At 37.6% G+C, this 17,263-nt stretch overlaps 1 protein-coding gene across 10 annotated transcripts in view; it reads left to right on the forward strand.

The window, feature by feature from the left end:
* The window catches only part of EndoA (SH3 domain containing GRB2 like, endophilin-A), a 78,361-nt gene that overhangs the window by 40,367 nt on the left and 20,731 nt on the right, over positions 1-17,263 (forward strand). For 4 of the 10 annotated variants that reach the window (XM_089240050.1, XM_089240054.1, XM_089240056.1 and 1 more), the window contains exons 2-4: positions 9,905-10,013; positions 11,297-11,365; positions 14,078-14,150. In XM_089240050.1, coding sequence (XP_089096176.1) covers positions 9,969-10,013; positions 11,297-11,365; positions 14,078-14,150 — 187 coding nt within the window. In that variant the 5' untranslated portion in view covers positions 9,905-9,968. Of the gene's footprint in view, positions 1-5,407; positions 5,610-9,904; positions 10,014-11,296; positions 11,366-14,077; positions 14,151-17,263 lie in introns of those variants that run through there. The other 6 variants (XM_089240055.1, XM_089240047.1, XM_089240051.1 and 3 more) reach the window with 4 other exon arrangements.

The following is a 17,263-nucleotide window of genomic DNA, read 5'->3' on the forward strand; positions in this document are numbered from 1 at the left end:
AAGGAAATTGAAGGCAGTTGAAGTAAATAAAGGAAATTGAAGTAAATAAAGGAAATTGAAGGAAATAAAAGAAAATTTTTTGAAAGAAATAACAGTGAATTTCATTTCACGTCAAACTCATTACAGCGCCAGAATTCTACGAAATATTTGGTTCGTTATATCCGGATTTCAATCTGTGCAAGTGGAGGGTGTCCCATAAATTTTAATTGTGATCCTCACGTATTTACCAAAAGATCGGTAAAATCTGTCCCCCCCCCTCCCCACCCCACCTCCCTGGGACTTGGTAAAGCCGGGTTTTCCTAGAAGTAGAACTTTTGCGCCGTGTGCAGCGTGAAAACGCTGATTGGTAAAAAAAACCTGAATTTCAGGTTTTACCAATCAGCGTTTTCACGCTGCGCGCTCTGTAGAAACCTGCTCCTAGGAAAAGCTAGCTGTAGTGTTATTAGACATTCCCCCATACCCGAATCAGGATTCGAACCCAGACCTTCACAGTCAAAGGTTAGCTCCCCAAACACTGGATGGACTGCCAAGCGACAAATTGTAAGCACCTTAAAAATTCATGAAAATTGAAGGAAATAAACAATGATTCTCTACATTTCACGCCAATCTTATTACAGCGCCAAAATTATACGAAATATTTGTTTCGTAATATCCGGGTTCAAATATATACAAGTAGAGGGTGTCCCATAAATCCGTAAACAGTTTAATAATTCATTTTAAAAACTGAATTGGCATATTTGAATGCTCTGTTTGTGAAAAAACTTATTCTCACGAAGAGGGGATTTCTTCTGGCCTAGGAAAAAAATTTGATTCAAACTTCTGTAGAGGCGTTGCATGAAAGCAAATCACATATTTTTCGACCGGAAAATTTCTTCAGTCTCTTCTGTGGCCGAAACATTCGTGGCTGAAGTAAAACAATTACACCCAAAGTGCTTCATCCACCAATGTCAACATCACAATGAAAACCTTGCGTCAGTAAAAGTGCAATTCAGAAATGAACAGTTAATCGTACACCACCCTGGATTTTATAGAACTCTGATTTGCATATTTCCAATGATTTGCTTTCGTGCAGCGCTCTCTATTGACAAAAATATTTTGCTGCGCCAAAAAAAAAAAAATTCTGCTTCGTGAAAATAACATTTTCGCAAAAAACCACATTCAAATATACCAATTCCTTTAATTTTAAGAAATTTTCAACCTATTTACGAATTTGTCGGACACCCTGTATAAAATGAACTATAAATTATTGTAATTTTTAATAAATTAATTAAATTTTTTATTTTTTTTGATGCTATTACTTCACACATCTTCCAATTTGGTGGGCCCTGTTTGACTCACTCACCGGAATTACACTGCAAAAATTTTACCAAACTTCTGTTATAAAACTTCAAAAATGCAACCATTAATCGTACCGTTTATATTCATGCAAATGCATCCGATAGGCTTATTAACTGTATTTTTAGGTTTTGTAAAATATCTTTTGCCAAACTTTTAAAGTGTAATCTTGGCTTTAGGCTGGGATTACACTATAAAAGTCGGATAAAAGATATTTTACAAAACTTTAAAAATGCAATTATTAACCCTATTGGTTACATTTGCTGGAATGTAACCGATGCGCTTATTGGTTGAATTTTTCCAGTTTCATCAAAGAATTTTTATCAAACTTTTATAGTGTAATCTGGGCCTTAGATCCATAGGCGGAGATAGACTTGGAAGTCTGGGGGGGAGAGCACGGTCATTATTGCTGGGGGTACGATGATGATGTCAATTCATATATACATTAGATCAGTCGACTCCACCTTTGAGACTGGGGGAGCCAAGGCCCCCCCCCGTATCTCCTTCCATGCTTAGCCCAGTAATTGCACTATAAAAGTTGCATAAAAATTACTTTTGTAAAACTTGACAAATGTAACTAACAAGCTCATCAGTTGAATTTGCTCGAATGTAACCGATAAGGTTATTTGTTGCATTTTTCAAGTTTTGTAAAACTTTTAAAGGGTAATCCCGGCCTTTTTAAGACACTACTGCATGTTTCCACGAGAAACGTTTTAACATGCTTTCAATTTATTTTCTACTCAAAACGTCTATTGTGTCGTGTGACCACGCGTCCTCTACACATGAGTTGCGGGCGTTTATTATTATTATGTTAATGATTATAAATCCCCATAGAATTAATTCACTCGTGTACAACGTCAAGCATGAGCTAGCTCAGGTATCAATGCTCTAATTTCTTTCCATAAAAGAAAGTGTTGTTATGGTCATGCTTGGCCTAATTTCAGGCTTTCCCACCTGTCTAAAAGCATTTCGGCCTTTTCGAATTCCCGTTTCGAGGTTATTTTCCTCATTTTTATTTACTTTTGAGGAAGCGAGGGAAAAAAGATAAAACGTTAAAGAATTTCTAACAGCTATGAACTGAACCCTGCGTAGTTTGCACGAATAAGCCTATAAGTTATAGACAAGGCTGACCCGGGGGGAAGGGGGATCCTCAAGTTCATAGAGGACCTCGTGATCAAAGGCGTATTTATAGTTTTGCCGCCTGCGGGCAACACGAATTTTGTCGCCCTTCCCAAAGTCTAGTCTGATTTTCTTCACTATACTCTTTCCTCGAATTCGCCGCCACCCTGTGCAATAACCAGCTGGTCTCCCTCCACTCCTGAAAGTGCATCTGTGGTCTCTAAGTCATTCTTTTAGTCACTCTCATGCTCACACATTTTTTAAGTCACTCATTTAGTCATTTGCATGCTTGCACACTGTTTTGGTAATTCACGTGCTTGCACACGTTCTAGGTCACTCTTTTGATTGCTCACTAACATAATACCTTGCTGGGTCGCTCGTTTGATTCATAGACTAAAGATATAAATTATTCTTACTCTGTGGTTTGATTGTTTACACATGCTCCTGGTCAGTGTTTCGCAAATTGGGCAATATCGCCTCCGGTGGGCGATGGAATGGCAGGCCCCCTATCCAGATATCTCTCGGAGGGGGGACCAAAGTGATAGAACAATAAATTTGGCCACCTTTTCCCTTCTCTCACATTTCGAGGGGGGACCAGACCAACACCTTCTAAAAAAAAATTGGGTCTAGAAGGTGTTGACCAGACCCCTCCCCCCCCAAGTCCCTTCCCTCGATACAGCCTTGTAGAATGGTCCAGGGAGGCGATAGAAGCTACGAACTTAACATAGGATCCCATGGGTTCCCATGAGTCGGGGGCGGTGAGAGAAAGAAAAAGAAGGATGTGGGGGCCATGACTCTAGGTAATTCTTTTGCTTAGTGACGTGATTGCAAACTCTCGAGGTCCCTTTTCGGTCACTCACTCTAGAGCCTCAAGCTGTCTACGCAGAGGTGGGGTTTATTACGGGTTATACAAATTTTGCCACCCTTTTCCAATTCTACCAATTTCCTTGTCCAATCATTCCCCAAATTCGCCGCGCCTCTGAACTTGCCACCCGGGGTTATAACCCACTAAGCCCCCCCCCCCCCCCCCGTAAACGCGCCACTGTATTTGATGATGAAATTTGGTACTAATGATTTCTTCGAATAAGTATGTAAATTGTTAGGCAGCTAGGTTGTGGGGAGGGGGGCCAGAAAATCACTCGGCTCTGAGGCCCTAGGTACTCTTAGGGCGGCCTAGTTCCTTTGAATGACTCTGTAATGGCAGGTGCCGCCTCCACCCCCCCCCTAAATTATTGAAGATTTCAATTAGTGCCAAGCATTGCTTTTTATCATTCTGAATTTCTTACCCCAACACATGGAAACTAACGGCCGAATTACGATTTGAATTTATTTTCTAAATTTTTTTCTGTTATTTTCTCTTCTGATCATTCAGAGTTTAGAGACATCAACCATAAAACAGTGCCGTCCTAATGCATGGGTACGCCCAGCCTTTTTCACAACGTAAAAAATAATGATAATAATGACAATCGTCTCGTGCTTCCGGACTGGAGTCCTGTCAGCTTCCCTACGAGGGGTGGCTCTTGGGTAGTGCGACCTGTACAGCCGCTTTAGGAGGGGCGTCAAATCTGAGTTTGGGCGGGGGGAATATCGACCAAAAGAAACATGGTCGAAGGGGGGTGCCTAAAATAGGTCCCGCACGGGTAGAGTTTTTTTTTCTCGAGACAACCCCCCCCCCCCCCACTTTAATGATAGGTTCTATATGTTCGCCCCTAGTTGCGGTCCTACAGGGAAACCCCTTCATAGCCTTGAAATATGAAAGTAAGGTTTAAGAAAGCCCTTTATTCCCCTGAAAATGCGTATAATGAAATCAAATTTGATCAAATTGATACAAATGAATTAATTTGTGTTAATTTGAATCATCGTAGGAAAATATTATGATGTATTTTTGAAGAAGAAACGAACACCCACCCAAGGAATAAAAAAATTAGTTGAATTCCCCCATTAAATTAAAAAATACACTAGAAATAATATATATATATATATATATATATATATCAGGGCCGTAACTAGAGGGGAGTGGGGGGGGGGCAACTGCCCCGGGAAGCAAAATTTAGGGGGGGCGGCATTTTAAGGTAGGAACAAAGAACACCATTACAAAATCATTGAATTTTAAAGTTATGGGGGTGGCAAAATAATATCTACATATTTTTATACATATATAAAAAAATAAATATACATATATTCATACACATTGAGCACACATATATACTGTATGTACAAATAAATAAATATATTGGCGGATCGTGGCCCCGGGCGCAAAAAAAAAAAAAAAAAATATTTTGCCCCATTAGGAAAAACTGTGAAGTTTCGGTTTTTCGGGCCCTTCAGAAGTCGGTGCCCCGGGAGCGCAGTTAAATCCCCCTCTGTATATATATATATGCAATTGAGCACATATTCTCACCCCCCCCCCCTCCCGGAAAGAGTTGAAATGACGGTTCCGGGGTTGTGCTCACAAAAAAAAGAATGGGTTCGTGTCCCCTCCCAGGGTCGTCTTAAGAGCATCATGGGCCCCAGACCAAGTGGTTTTTCTGAGTCCCTAGCTGGGAAAGTTCTCGAAACATTCAACTACGTCTCGTTTTTCCGAGGCCCCTGGGTAGATGGCACGGTCCCCCTCCCCCATTTTACAGACAATTTCAACGAGAAATGAGTACTACATATGATCTGTAGCACGGCCCTCAAAAGCAATAGAACGAACAAACTTCAAATGATAATAATTTAAAAAAATTGATAAAACTAATTAACGTGATTAACAAATAATAGATGACAAAAAATTCATGTTAATTAATTTAATTAACTTTTTTTAAAATTTAGCGTTGATTTAAATCCTTTGTACTGATATTTGAGGAAAATAAAGAGAAATCAATTTCTTCCTGTGTTTTCCCCCTTTCTACTTCTTTTGAACGCCGGTAGATGGCACTGATCTTTAAAGCAGGCCGTGGTGGCATTGCGGCAGAAACAGACTTATGGGATATGATGGTGATGGTGATGATGACATCTCGATATTGTTGGTCCCTTTAACGAAAAAGAATAAAAAAAAAACGGTATTTTTGTTTCGTCCCTCCCGATTGTTGTTATTTTAATCATTGTTGAAGACACGGACACAATGGTGCGTGCTTGAAGGGAGGCACAGTTCGATTGACACGGAACTTCTCAAGGTAACAATGGGAAATATTCTTATTTGTTTATACTGTTTTATTTATGGCCGTTATCTCACGAGCATATTGTTGCTGCTGCCTTGTAACGGAAAATAGGACAATGGAGGTTATAAGCTTACGGGGCGAAGAGGAAAAATAGTTTTCTCCGTGAGGGGTTCGAATTATCCCCTCGTGCTTATAATTACCAGGAATTATCAAATTGTTACGTTATCTAGGAATTATTCTTGAATAATTATCATGGGAGAAGGAAAAATATGAAGCGTGAGGATCTCAGATTTCAAAAGTGAAGGGGAAATTATTTAAATTTTTTTAAAAAATAGTGGTTATATATATATTATTGGGTTGGGTATTCGTCCAGGCCCCCTAGTAATCCGAGGGCCACCGTGAATTCAATTCTGCCGGGGGGGGGGCAAATTGATGCACTATAAATTCGTTGTGTATCTTTGACTCTAGTAGCGGTCATTCGGTCTCGCCGCTTGCTTGGGCCACGGCCAGATCTGGCGGGGGGGGGGGGGGGGGGCTAGTGCCCATGTGGAAGTCTTCGAAGAAGCGGCCAAATTTTAAGGGGAACAAAAATTGTTTTTTGAAGTATTTTTCTGTAGAAGGGGTGGTGAAATCACGTTTGCCTTACCCCCCCCCCCCCCGGGAAAAGTTGTAATTATGCCCCTCCGTGTTGGTCCAACATTGATGCATGGCTGCCTATAATTGTGGGGAGCTGGCAGTACTCCAGCCCTAGCGCCCGGACAATTATCATTTCGTGTTTTTTCATATAAATTTGCTATAAAAGTGCCCATGAAAAGCCTGGCTTTGGGCCTGCCAAAGATCCCAGTCTAGAGGCCCTGTTATGTGCATCCAGTTATGAAGAAATTTTTATAACGTGCCTACAACTAAGGAATAATTGTTGATTGTTGATGTATTATAAATTTCTGAAAGAGTGGAGGGGGGGGGGTAGAACAAGAGCCTGTATGTGTTCTGGGCATTTTTCAAATGAAAGTGAATAATATTTTGGTGATGAAAAAAAAAATGTTCCCCCCACCCTCATCAGTTCGTATGTCCTGCGGCCACGTAGTTTGCAGGATTCAAGTTCCAATTAATTATCATCAAGTGGCATGGTGGCGAGATGCTCATCTATCACTGTGAAGGTTGTCGTCAGGTCCCCGGTTCGAATCGGGGGAAGAGTATATCTAAGATATTTTCCCTTATGAGCTTGAGGTAACCACTGATATATATACCTCCGTTTCCAACCCAACTCGTTAATGGCAATAAATCGCAGTGTAGCAATATGTCCCGAGTTGGGGTTTGGCGATGTAGCCCTGGGTGGGCCATTTCTTTTGGTCAAGTATGTTGGCCTACTCAAAGAATCCTTATAAGTTGCAAATTGTGTATCAGTAATCACACAATGTCATTTTTTGATAGGGGGCAGGGTAATTTTTCTGTCTCCTCTTTAGTAAAAGGGAAACAGTGAAACCTCACTACAACGATACTCGATATAACGATAAATCTTTACAACAATATTTTTTTTCAAGTTGTCTTTTGAAATTTGTCTATACTCTAAACTGCTGCCTCTCTCGATATAATGATAATTCTACTACAACAATGTTTTTTTTTTTGGTCTGCAGAGTATCGTTATATCGAGGTTTCGCTGTATCTTATTACAGTAAAATCCCTCTTTTGTAGAAAACTGCGGGACAAAAAAACCTGTTTGTAAAAGAGGGGCAAATATATCTGAGGGAGAAGGGGGGTTGAAACTGCAAATACACACTACTAACTGAGATGGTCTTTCGTTTGCAAATGAACGAAATTCTGACAATATAAGATGCATACATAATTATTGCGCAAATGCACAATTACAATCACAAAAGGAGTATTGTATAAAGTTTAAGTACTGAATTTACATATTTTAGAAAAAACGGATCAATTGATGTTCGGTGGGTTTTGCTGAGTATTCCATCGCCTTCAAGCATTGGCCACATACAACTGAGGGCCAGCTGTTGGCCACCTGTGGTGTATGTCAGTTGCTGAATATCCCTGGATAATTTTTGGCAATTCTTTACTTCATTCTTTTGACACTCCATCATTGACATCAGGGGGCATGGTAGCTCAGGTCAATAAGATGCTCGTTTAAAGTACCAAAGGATATTTAGAGGTGTCACAAGTTTGATACCCGGTTCTTCCTTGTCAGAAAACTTTCCTGACATTTGTACAACAGAAACTGCGACATAAAAGATTGCTACCACAGGGAGTCCTACCTAGAGGGGTTAGCGCACCAAGCTCTCGATGAGTATAAAAAACAAGCCTGCCGTTCGGAATCAGCAATAAATTGTAGGTCCCGGTCTAATTAGCCCTCGTGTGCAGAAAATTACCATGGTGCAACAAAAAAATGGCGAAGTAGTGGTGCTACAAAAATGATCATTGACATCAGCAGAAATTCACAACTTCTACTAAACCATATGTGCACCTCGTCCACATTCCTCTGTGGAACCTATAACATATTAGTACATGTTGGAATGCACATGTATGTGTTGTGAACCTATGAAAGGTTCATTTCTTGGAAATGCTTGTTGTTTGTAGTGCTGTAATCTTCCATCAACTTTTCTAACTATGTGTAAAGTGTAATGATTGAATAATTGTATTGTTGTAGGCCTGTTGCTATTTGTGGCGACAGCAGAATTAACGACACAATTCTTTAAGGGGCCATTCAAGTATTACGTAAGCAGATTTTCAGCCATTTTTTACCTTCCCCCCCCCCCACCCTTGTCAGCAAAATTTCGTCGGCAGGTTAGAATATTTCATATCTTCAAAAAGGGGTGGTTGATGATGTAAGCAACCTTCAAACCCCCACCCCTCTTTGTCATCAAAAGTCAGCAAATCCGAAACCGCTCTCCCCTCGATGCTAACATAATACTTGAATGACCCCTAATATGATTTTGTAATGCACACAAAAATCATTCAACTAACCATTTAAAGCTTTGAAGTCGATGAGTTCGAGTTCTTCTGCAGCTTCTCTAGTCGGCTTCTGCTTCTACGTCAAGTTCAGCCTTCGGAAATTTATTTTTCCCATCTCTTTCGGTTTTTCAGCCATTTTTAGCAATGTTCTTTTTTGCTTCAAAATGGAGCATGTCTATGTCCTCATGACACTCAATTCATTTGCAAGATCACGAACTCCCATTTTTCACTGCATTTGATGACATCAATATTTCTTCTCTCCAGAACCTGTTCTCTTGATACGATTACAAGAGCTGGTCATTCTAAATAGTGTGAAATCATGCAAAATATACAAGCTCAAAGACAAAACTGTCATCAGAGTTGCCAGATGGATTGACAAGATCCAAGCCAAAATTTCATTAACAATAGCCAAAAAGGGGATCAAATACTGTGAAACGTGGATATAATGACAATCTGCGGGCCAAAAAAAATCGTTGTAGAGGAGTTATTGTTACATCAAGTATCATTGCAGAGGAGTTATTGTTACATCAAGTATTGTTGCAGCGAGATTTCACTGTATTTGAACTTCTGCTGCCATCTAGTGAGCATAATTCAAACCAAAATTACAATTATTGGTGTCTGTTCATGGATTTTATCCAATGGAACGAATCTGAGGAAAGTGATACACAGGAGTGGGAAGGTGCATTGCATAGTTTTTTCAGAAATTATGGGGGGAGGGCATGCCCCCCTATAAAATTTATTGTTGGAGGCTCAAATGGTCTCGGCCCCTAGGTTCCAGTGCCTATATCTGTAGGCCTGAATGTTATTTCTTATTTGTACTGTATTTTCCTGCATAAGCCTGCATGCCGTGAAACTTGAGGGAACCAGCTTTTTGAATGTTGGGTTCTGGTCTGTTCCCAGCATGCTGAGAAAAGCAAGGTTTAAAAATGATTGCAAATAGGCATATGTATTTATCCAATGCAATAGATTTTTAGAATAAAGATTATTTTAGAAATTTCCAGAATCTTCGTTTCAGATTTCAATCCATGTTGAAAAATACTGACATTCCCGGCATGCTGGTCATCCATCACGGTTTCCTAGCATGCCGGCTAATGCGGGGAATACAGTATATTAAATTACGAGCCATTTTGATTACACAAGCAGTAATCCCAGAAGTGTGCTAAAATGAAACATGGATACTCATGTCGGGCCTATGTTACCTGAGGAAATTTTTTTTATTTTCCCACCCAAGGAAGGATCAGAACTTCCTGATGTCGACTGAATTAATCGAGGATGATATTCAACTTGAATCAGTTCTGTGATGCTGTATTTTACGTGAATGTGTATATACAAGTCTTATTTTGTTGCAGGTCCTTGAAGGGTGAAAATCCAACACTTTTCTCATTGCAGTCTGTATCGATATTGTAAAAAACAATGGCGTTTGCTGGAATTAGAAAACAGATTAACAAAGCGAATCAGGTATATAAGTTACTATAATCTTCTTTCATAATTATGAATCAGTAATCATTAAACTTTTTCATTCTTTCAACTCAGGGTTTGGATATTCAACTTTCAAAGCTGTTGCCACTATTTTGATGAGTTTGTTTTAAACCACTTTGTTATACTTATGTGTCATTTATCTTTTTGTCTCTTCAAACTGACCCCTAAGTAAAAATTCGGTACCCGCCACATTTCTTAGGAACGTAGCATATTTGTTGCTCAAGAAAAATTGTCATATATATTTTTTTCCTCACTTTTACAGAGTTTATTATCCTATTCCCCCAGCAGTTCCCAAATACTTTTAGTTATTGATCCCCCTTGCCCAGAAATCTTGTCTACCATGGACCCTCCCCCTAATTTATAGCAGCAGAACCTACAGCCGCCTTACCAGCCTAAGAGTTTTCTCTACCAATGGAGCGCAATCTATCCAGTACTAATAAATGTGCCCGAGTGGCACAGTGGTAAGATGCTCTCATATTCTACTACAAAGTTCATTGTCAAGGTCCACGGTTCAAATCCGGGCAAGAACATCGGAAACAAGTTCTTTACGTGCCGAGCCTAGGGCGACCATCTATATATTGCACCTTCATTTGTCACCCGACTCTAATTATTGGAAAATTGCTGTATGGCAATATACGACCTGAGTTGGTGTGTGCTAAAGTAGTACTAATAAGTGTGATGCAATATCAATGCCATCTACTAGACTGCAAAAGAACTGAAACAATGTTTTACACTCCTATCAAGAGTTGCCACGACACACTAGCACAATTTTTGATCAAATCGTAACAATATTACCACTGCGGTCTACCAACATTGCAGCGGTGCTTTTGCATGTATATGTAATCAAAACTTTTCATTTTCAGTAATTTATTTGCTTTTTTTTTTCAATATAGCATTAATCTTTTTCATAATTCTACAATTGAGTCTTGGCCCCTTTGGAGAGGGAGGGGTCCAGGCAATCCCTAATTGGGAACCGCTGTCCTATTCTGTGTTAAAAGATACACTGTCATGAAACCAGAAAATGTTTTGTCATCCATTGACTGAAATTTAACAATGAATTAAAGAAGCGTTGTGGCGCTCGTAACAATTTTTCTAATGAACCTGTCTCCTAGGATTTGTCAAGCTCTCTTTTACTGTAATTTTTTTTTTTTTCATGGATTTCATCTGTTGTTGTCATTCTTATTCTTTGTGCAAAAGATGTGTATTTCATTTACATGAACTTATATTGAATTACTTTTTTTCCCTCGAACTTCCATCAATAGTATGTCAGTGAGAAGATTGGTGGAGCAGAAGGAACAAAGTTCACGGAAGAGTACACTGAGATGGAAAGGGTAGACTCTCTTAAATATATATATACTCTTATACTTTTAAATATTTTACTTATATGAGTCAGTATGCATGCCAAGAAATTTTAAACGCCAGTGAAGTGACATAAAATATCTAGTTGGATCGAGTTAGATCAATGGACCAGTTTAGTCTGTAGGAGCTGGAAATAAAGTAGATAATGGTAATAATTAGAACCTGGAAGTTCAGGCAAAATGCCATAAATGTCTTTTTTTGTCCATTTTCATATTGTTTTGGTAAAAATTCCTTTTTTTTGTATTTTCCCTGCCGTAAATACTTATTTCAATATGAGTTTTTATGTTTATTCGTGAACAATAGCAGCAATATTCTGTACAACTAAGATATATTTATAGAACTTTTAAAAATGTTGCTCTTTTTAAAATATTCAACCCTTAGTACTGACTCTTTTTAGAAACACTCCCCTTCCTCCCACGCATCACTTCCAGACCCATTCAAATGCTCATTCAGGGGTATAGCCAGAAATTTCGTTCGGGGGGGGGGGACCAAAGTGACAGAAAAATGGATTTGGCCATCTTTTTCCCTTTTTTCGGTCATTTTCTCACATTTCGGGGGGGGGGGGGACCAGACCCCTAAGTCCCCCCCCCCCCCGCTACGCCCTTGTGCTCATTGATGTACGTGCCCGAGGGATAGAAGATTTGTTAGGCACGGAAATGACAAAGATGCATTGCCTTTACATACATAGTTTTCAGATAAAGAATTAACCTGTAGTTGAAATCTCATATTTTTGCCGCTGTGGTGGTCGAGTGGTCATAGTGATGGACTCACATCGCGAGGTCCTGGGTTCAAACCCCACAGTCACCGCAGTGGTGGTCGACTGAAGTTGGTTTGCTGTGGTTCCCAACTTTGAGGTGTGAATGCAAGCCGATCCCTCCGTTAAAAATTCTCTCCACAGAGAGCAACAGGCCTGCAATGTAAAATCTTCAAACATTACACTTCACTCATAGTTCAAAATATATGTGGTAGATGACAGCACCATAACAAGCATTACACAGAAACACGCTTCACAACACGAACATGCACATTCCAACGTGTACCAATTTGTTAGAAGTTCTGCAGAGGAATATGGAAGATGTATGTGTGTGGTTTAGTAGTAGTAGTCAAAATTGCATCAAGATCGTAAGAGATCTAGTTTAAACAAACTGAATTACAAGATCAATCAATATTATTCACAAATGCATTAACTGTGCTTTGGCCGGATGGTATTAGACATGAATGTTTTTGTTTCAGATGAACACAACTCATGTATAACGGAATGCTAGAAATGAGTTTGAAAAAAAAATTGAGTTTCTCCACAGGCTTTATCGTAACATGTCTTGTTCACTCATATCACAGTATTGTAAAAGGAAGCTGACCGGGACTGCCCCAATAGCCCATCAGTTGGTGTCATGTCTCAAACAGAGCAGGGGCAGGAGCTGACAGGAGGTCTCTGGGGCCGATGTTATTTGCATTTCATTTTTTTACACCATAAATGCACTGCAAACAACCATGGCAAGATATTTCAGATATACAAAAACCATCTCTGGAATTGGAGAGATCTTTTTTAAATTGATACAGACTGAATATAAAGCTTAACATTTGAAAATTTTGGGAGAACATGTGATTATTAAAATTCTGTTTTGAAATAATTCCATATAACAATGTTATCGTTTTGATATACAGTCAAATCCCGTTTTAATGAATACCGTTATAGCAAAAATCTCGTTGTAACGAACACTTTTCCAATTCCCCAGCTAAGTTTACATAGGAACAATACAAAAACCTAGAATTACCTTATTACAGAATTTTGTTATAACAAAGCGATTTCTAAGGTATCTTGGATTTCGTTATAGCGGGATTCGACTGTTATTATTCTGTAATTTCAGCTAGCATTAGTTTGCACATGTTACTAATTATAAAGTTTTGATTTGATCGAATACCCAATCTTGGGAGGGGGCACAAACACTTTTTTTATCATGATTATACTAACCTAACTAATAATGTATGCAGTTAATAGTAATGCAGTTACTGTAATCAATTATTAAAACTGTAGATTGAGTGAGAACAGTAAATTTTTTAGCTAATTTTCGGACCCTTAGTATCATGGCTTTTAGTTATTTCTACTTTTTCCCCCCATTAATTATAAATGCTTTTTCTTTGTGCCTGTTTTAGTTATTTTTAATGCTTTTTTTTCCTGCCCGTTTTGACCATTTTTAGTGCCTAAACTTCCATGCTCTAATGATAATATTGTTGCTCATCTTCCATACATTCTGTCACTGAAAAATTAACCTCTTTCTAATTAGCCCTTATGTGTAGTAAATGACTATGGTGTGACAAAAACTATGAAATAGTCACATTTCATCTGGTTTACATTATTTATCCAAATCTAACATTTCTTTTCTTCTTCTCAAAATTAAGGGGGGGGGAATTAAGTATTTCAAGAAATTCTTGCATATCTTTTCTCTTATTGTTTTTCACGCACATTTTTATGTGTTGTTGAACTTAATAAATGTTTAGATCAGTAGGGGTTTTGTTAGCGAAACATTTGAAATAGTCTTATGTTTTGCTCTGATTAAGAAATGAAATTAACAATGGTTTTTATCTTAATATGCAGTTTGTGTAGTTCCATGAAAACAAAAAAAAAAAATTTGTCATTGAAACTTCCTACTTGATGCTAATACGTACATTTGATTCATTAATAGAAAACTGATCTCACCAATGAACTTGTTGAAGATCTCTTAATAAAAACCAAAGAATACTTGCAGCCAAATCCTGGTAAGTTGAATCAATATTATGACGACCATTTTATTAATTTCATGTTTCATGTGCTAAAATTGAAAACGTTTTCCTCTTTATCAAAGAATGGGTATTGAATGAAATTACAGTAAGACCTTGGTATAACGTTGATGGTTTTAACTTCACCCTTCTTATAACACCAGCTTTTAAAAGTCTCAACTGACAGAATAGGAATTCTTTGCTATATTTCTAATATGAGAGTCTTTTCTTTAATGTCATACTTGAATTCCAAAAATCACTAACAAAAGTCATTTACAAAATTTTATTGTGAGTAAAACGAATAGTTACAAAGGTTCAAATCAAGGCATAATTTAAACTTTCAAAAAGTTTGTGGAAAAGATACCCGGGTGAAATTGAGTGTGTGACAATAGACAGCAATTGTGCACCTTTTAAGGCCAGATTCACTCCGGACAGATACGAACAGGGCCGCATTTAGTTTTGATGAGGCACTAGTCTAATGAAGGTAAAGGGACCTGTTATATGTCCAACTCCAAAGCTGTCCTTTATCAATTACAAATTGTTGCTGTTTTTTGTGCTGAATATATATGCAGTAATTTATGAACCTAATACGTGTCTAAAGCATTTTAAATATTTGTAATGTGAGGTAACAAAATTCTAAACTTCCTACTTCAATGTGTTAAAATTTGATCTTGGAGCAATTTCTCTAAAAAATAACAGTTTGAGATTTTCGAGACTCTCTGCAGACCTCGGGTCCTAGGCAGCAGCGTGTAAGAAAATCCAGCACTAGATATGACAAGCGATATGATCTGCACCAAATAACACAATCAACACAGATTCGTGGAAACAAGCAACTGTTATTGATTTCATGTTCTTAACTAATCTGGGCAGACTCTTTATGCATCACTTGTTGTATCTGTCCTGTGTGAACCTGTTCCAACCGAGATTGCTGTAATGAACCAAAACAAATTTTCAAGCGAAAACAAATTATATCCAAGTAGGAAATTCTCCGAGCATTGTGTATTGTCAAACAATTTCTCATAAAAACCGAATTTGACAAAGAACATTTTAATGTTATGAGACACTGTCTCGTCATTTGGGGGGGGGGGTGGCTTTGAAAATACAATAGAAATGGACAAACAAGGTGAAATATATGCATTCATACAAATATTGAGTATATGTTTTTTGCCCTCTTCCTCCCCTGGAAAAAGTTGAAATGACGGGCCTGATGAGACAATTAGAAAAGTTGATCAAATTTTATTGATCTCGCAGAGAAGCAATCTTGCATATCAGATTTCTTTAAATAGTGTAAACATAAGTTCAACGAATGTTTATTTTTTTATTTTTTCCACCTTGTTGCACAATCATTCTGAAATATATTTTTGGTTTTTTTCCTTGTTATTTTAATGAGTGAAATGTTATATCTTGCTAATCTCTGGTCTAACCTTTGATTTTTATGCTGGAGACAAATTTCCGATGTGAATTTTCACTTATGTGACTTCCCAGAGCCATTTTTTTTATTAAATCAGATTTCTTATAAAGTCACTTTTATTCTGTCCCCAGAGGGGACGTTATGTCCTCCAAAATTTGGCACATCCAAAATTTGAGTTATAGAAGTTTGACCACACATTTATATGGTATAGCAGTGATTCTCAACTTGTGGTGTGCATCTGGAGGAGGGGGAGGTGGTAAGCACAAAAGAATCCTCAGTGGTGCCAAAATAAGTATAGTGCGGGAAAAAAACTTAACATTTAGTTTTTTAGCTATAAGTCCAAGGTTGTGTGCACAAGCGTACTGGACATTTATAGAAGTATGTACATCTCCTATGCATTTTTGGGGGTACTTGAAGCACCAAAGGTTAGGAACTACTGTATCATAGGATTACCCCCATTTAGAATTCTCACTCATGATAATTGACAGTGATAAATAGATGATTCTCATGAAATTGACATAAATTGTGTCCCCAGCAGTTTACATTAAATATATTTGACACAAATTTTTTTTTCGTCACTTTCTATTTATAGTCCAGTTTCTGAAAAATCGCCACTCTTTTTAATTTTTTCATCAATAGATTAATATCAATCTTAATTTGCTTGAACAAATTTTAATTTGTTAATTAAATGTCTTCCTGGCTGTCCCAATTACATTTTTCAAACATTAAAATGATAACTTTGTATCTTAAAACGGAAATATACTCTTTTCTTCAATTACATATATTTTTAGAGCCAGGATACTTCTTCATATTTCATCTTTTTTACGATTTTAAATATTTTTTTTATAAACAGTTTATAGCTAAACTAAAATTTTCCTCAGCTTATTTCAGCCCATTCGTGACAGTTGGAAAATATTAGTTCAAGTCCTACAATACCAGTTACCACCTATCAAATTTTGTGTTGAGAAGAATGTAGCCATCATTTTAACCTCCTTTTAAATCAATCATAATTATAAATTAATTCGCAAACTAGATTTATTCAGGGAAAATGAGGTGAATGTGTTTATCATGTCCTTCTCCTGGCTATTTTTTCCTGATCAGTGTTGCAAAACATGTAAAAATATCTTTCTCCTGGTATTAGATAACCAGTTATGTCGAAAACAAAATACTAAAATACAGTAAAACCCCCTCTTAATGGACACCCCTCAGATGCAGTTACCCCTCTTTTACGGCTAAATAATTATTTCCTCTTCTATAATGTTTTCAAACCCCTAATTAATGATCACCCTATTTTACGGATGAATTAATTTTTTTTTGTCCCGCAGGCGTCCGCAAAAGAGGGTTTTACTGTATGTGGAACATGTTGCAAGTGTCAAGCATAAATATCAAGTTAAGTGCTGAAACAGGCAAAATGTCTTGTCAGATTTGCCATGATTGAATTTAAATCAATTTTTTGCGTCATGAATTTATAACAAACTTCATTGCTGACTATATTTCATTTATTAGCAAGTAAAGAAGTATTAGTGTTCCCAAGAATTTTTTTTTTTTTGGATTTTTTGGTTGACGTTTCTTTTTGATAACTTTTTTTTTTCATTTTTTGTCCTATTTTGTGAGAATGACCCAAATCATAAGTGATATTATGAGAACTTGTGTTGCAAGATCTCTATTTTTAGATAACTTGTATTTAGGGGAGAAATCTTGG

This window comes from Pholcus phalangioides, unplaced genomic scaffold (genome assembly GCF_987345545.1).
Source record: "Pholcus phalangioides strain wild (caught in Gottingen) unplaced genomic scaffold, Ppha-v1.0 ptg000012l_1, whole genome shotgun sequence".
In the NCBI taxonomy this organism is placed as follows: Eukaryota; Metazoa; Arthropoda; class Arachnida; order Araneae; family Pholcidae; genus Pholcus; species Pholcus phalangioides.